This window comes from Triticum aestivum, chromosome 1B (assembly GCF_018294505.1).
Source record: "Triticum aestivum cultivar Chinese Spring chromosome 1B, IWGSC CS RefSeq v2.1, whole genome shotgun sequence".
Classification (NCBI taxonomy): Eukaryota; Viridiplantae; Streptophyta; class Magnoliopsida; order Poales; family Poaceae; genus Triticum; species Triticum aestivum.
The window spans coordinates 633,476,944-633,480,453 of NC_057795.1; the positions used below are offsets into that span (position 1 = coordinate 633,476,944).

At 54.7% G+C, this 3,510-nt stretch overlaps 1 protein-coding gene across 1 annotated transcript; it reads right to left on the minus strand.

The window, feature by feature from the left end:
• Positions 1-1,912: 1,912 nt before the first annotated feature.
• LOC123080913 (uncharacterized) lies at positions 1,913-2,941 on the minus strand. The gene is made up of 3 exons (XM_044503859.1): positions 2,737-2,941; positions 2,460-2,668; positions 1,913-2,365 (listed from the first exon to the last, which is right to left on the minus strand). The coding sequence occupies exons 1-3, from the start codon at positions 2,939-2,941 to the stop codon at positions 2,120-2,122; spliced, it is 660 nt and encodes a 219-aa protein (XP_044359794.1). The 3' UTR covers positions 1,913-2,119.
• Between the last annotated feature and the right edge of the window lie 569 nt (positions 2,942-3,510).

The following is a 3,510-nucleotide window of genomic DNA, read 5'->3' on the forward strand; positions in this document are numbered from 1 at the left end:
CCGCAAATGCACCCCGCAAATGTTTCCTACGACGTATTTGCGGGGTTTGTTTGGCTGGAGTGCTCACCGCACTATAAAGTTTTCATAGAACATCAAACAAATTGCACATTTCACAATAATTTCAACCGAACGGAATCAAAAATAAATTCAACGTACTGATATATAAATGGTCAAGCAATTCACAATACAACAGTAGTCATCATTACAATAAATGTTCGAATTCAAATAATTATTACAACACCAAATTGTTCAAATTTCATGTGGATAGAAATGGATACAAATGGGGATCTATCTCCCCCCATAGAGCTGCCACCAATGCTCAGTAAGATCATGCTGAAGTTGGTTGTGCGAATCACGGTCCTCAATCTTCCGGTAGGTCTCAAGAAATGCACTGATCTCATCTGCATCCCTGGTCGGCTTTGCACGGCTACCAACATTGTCATAGTTGTACTCAAGCAGTCATGATGTTTTGAAGGAATTTTTTATCCCAGAAGCAAGCAGGACCTCGAACATTGGCAAACCGAGCTTGCAACACACCAAATGCTCTCTCAATATCCTTTCAAAAAGCTTCTTGTGCTTGGGCAAAATTTTATGCTTCTTGATTTCGGGGTCATTAATGGTCTTCACAAATGTTGAGCACGAGTCGGCATGAGTTTCACCCGAACATACCTTGCGTGAAGCAAAGTCGCGTCACGCTGCCCTTTCTTCTCCCGCCGGCCGAGGTGGAGCCGCCCCTTTATTTTCCACACCGCGTGACGCCGCACCGCCGCTTTCTTCTCCCCTCGGCTGAAGCAGCTCCGCGCCACCCTCTTCCCCCGACGCGCGCCGCTCAGAATTGCTGGAACCAACCGGATCTCCCGGGTGCCGATCTCCCGGGCGGATTCATGGCGCCGGCAGCAGCGACGAGCCACGGGCGCAAATGGTCACCCCCGCTACCGAAAGTTGGTGGAGTGGATGCGGCGGGAGCGGCGGAGCTTTCAGGCGGCGCGGGGTAGCCGGAGGTAGCACCAAGGGGCGGGGATTTGCGGCAGCGGCTGCGGTGGAGCTTTCGGGCGGCGCGGGGTAGCCGGAGATAGCACCAACGGGTGGGGATTTGCGACGGCGCCGGAGAGTGGAAGCGGGAAACGAAAGCGGGCGAAAATGGTTCGCGTCAACGGAAAGGGGAGCCTACAAAATCCGGTGGATTCCCACACATATGAAGGAAATAGGCTCGCGGATGCGGGATCCCACAATAAAAAATTGAAGACGGCTTCTGTTCTGGCCAGGGATATGGGATGGATCTTGCAAACCGGCGGTTAGTTTAGCAGATGGCCCAGTTTGCTGGATGCTAGAGATGCTTTTATGGCAGAGGATTTGGCGTGAATGTTGGGATGCACTCTAGGCCACAAGATATAAATTGAATCCACGGTATGCGACTGGTCTAACGGATGGTTTCCATCAGACGTCTGGTACAAAGTGTTTCTCTTGACAGATACTCATGAATCATGATATCATATCAAACCATTCAAGTCGTCGTGGTTAGGTTGTAATATAACTGAAGAAAAAAGCTTTATTAACCATGTGAGTCTATTCGTTTTGGCTTTGTTGGCGTCGGAAATGTTCTTTTTTTTTTGAGGGAAATGACTGATTTGCTCTCGACTAAACCATCGGTGTTACATGCATCGATCTACACCTGCATACATGCTGAGCTTACCGTAGTAGCAATTTAGTTGGTGCAAATTAATAATGGCCATCTCATTCGTGATACGCGTGATCAATGATCTATAGTTGGCCCGAGCCACTCACAATTACTAAGGGCGTGTTTGATTGCTTTCGCTGCCAGGCCTGGCTCAAAGGGAAAAAACGAGTCAGGCTAAGCAGAGCCTGGATAAGCAAAAACAGGGTAAAAAATGTAGATGACCAGTTGATTGGTTGCATGCATTAGGGGTCTTGGCATCGAGATGCAATTTTCACCGGTGTTTGGTTGCATACTTGCATATGATTACCAGCGTTAACAACAAAATTTAACAGCCATCAGGTTGAGCTTGACATTTCATCAAACAGTTTGAGCGCGCCGGAGAGGGAGCGGCTCGGGCCGGGCGCCCCTGGCGCCGTCCCTCGCACCATGCCTGCCGTGTGCTCAGCGAGCTCCGCCATCCATCCGGAGAGGCGGGTTGTGGCGGTCGCGGGGGAGCCTGAGGTGGCCAAGCGCGCCGGCGGGGACGAGCTCAAGGTTCTCGCAGTTGCAGATCTCGATCATGAAGCCGTCGGGGTCGTTGAAGAAGAGCTGGTCGATCGGCGAACCCTCCTCCTCGTTGATGGTCCTCTTCATGTACCTGATCCCCATCTCCTTCAGCCTCTTCTCCATCGCGCCCATGTCCTCGCACTGCACACCAAGACGATCCAAAGCTTACTAATTCATGGCATGGTACGCTAAGTGACCCACTCGCTGAACCTTAGCTGATATATAGAAAAATTACCTGGAACGAGATGTGGTTGTCCATGGGGTCGAGCTTGCCGGGGTTGACGTCGGCGGCCAGTCGCGCGTCGTCTCTCTGGACACCTCCACCTCGAACAGCTGCTTCCGGCACGGCGCTGCCAGCGCCCGCGGCTTCCTCGGCGCCGGAGGGCACGTTACGGCCGCCTGCTTCAGCTCGCTCCCCTTGCCCGTCGGCGTCCGGCAGCACTGCTCCTCCCACGCACCTACTGGTCCACTCCTCCTGCTACTCCTACTCCGCCGGCCGCTCCTGCGGCGACATCTCCGCGCGGGGCGAGCGGCGAGCGGCACGGGGAGAAGGCCGGCGCCGGCTTGTAGAACTCGGGCGACCAGTACCGGCAGGCCGCCTACATGGACCGGAAGTGCGCCCTGCCGGCGTGACCCGCATCGCGTCGACGGCGAGACCATGTGTGTGGGCAGCCGGTACGACGCCGGGAGCGTGACGGCCGAGTGGTGGTGGGACATGGACGGCGGGGTGGCGCCAGCGTCGCGGCGGGCCGACTCCAGCGTTCCAATGGCGGGACAAGCTCCAGCCTCCGGCTAGCCGGCCTGCGATGGGCACCACCTGGAGGACCTGTCGTCGCCGTCGCCGCGGACACCGACGGACGGGATCGACGGGATCGGAGTGGAGGGAGAGAGAGGGGATTGAGGATTACACTAGTAGAAAAAGGACCTAGTGTGAGACACATTACTCCCGGTTTAATTTCGTCCCGGTACTAATGGTATCATTAGTGCCGGTTCGAACGGCTATGCATTAATGCCGGCTCGTTTTGACCCTTTATTACCAGTTCGTGCCACGAACCAGTACTAAAGGGGTGATGGTAGACTGGCGTCAGGACGGGGCCCCGCGATCACCTCACTAGTAGAAAAGGGGGCATTTGTCCCGGTTCGTAAGGGTCTTTAGTCCCGTTCATGAACCGGGACTAATGGGTCGTTACTAATACCTCCCCCCTTTAGTCTCGGTTCAAACACGAATCGGGACAGATGGTCCTCCACGTGGCCGGTGCGCCGAGCCCAGGCAGGGGGGCCTTTGG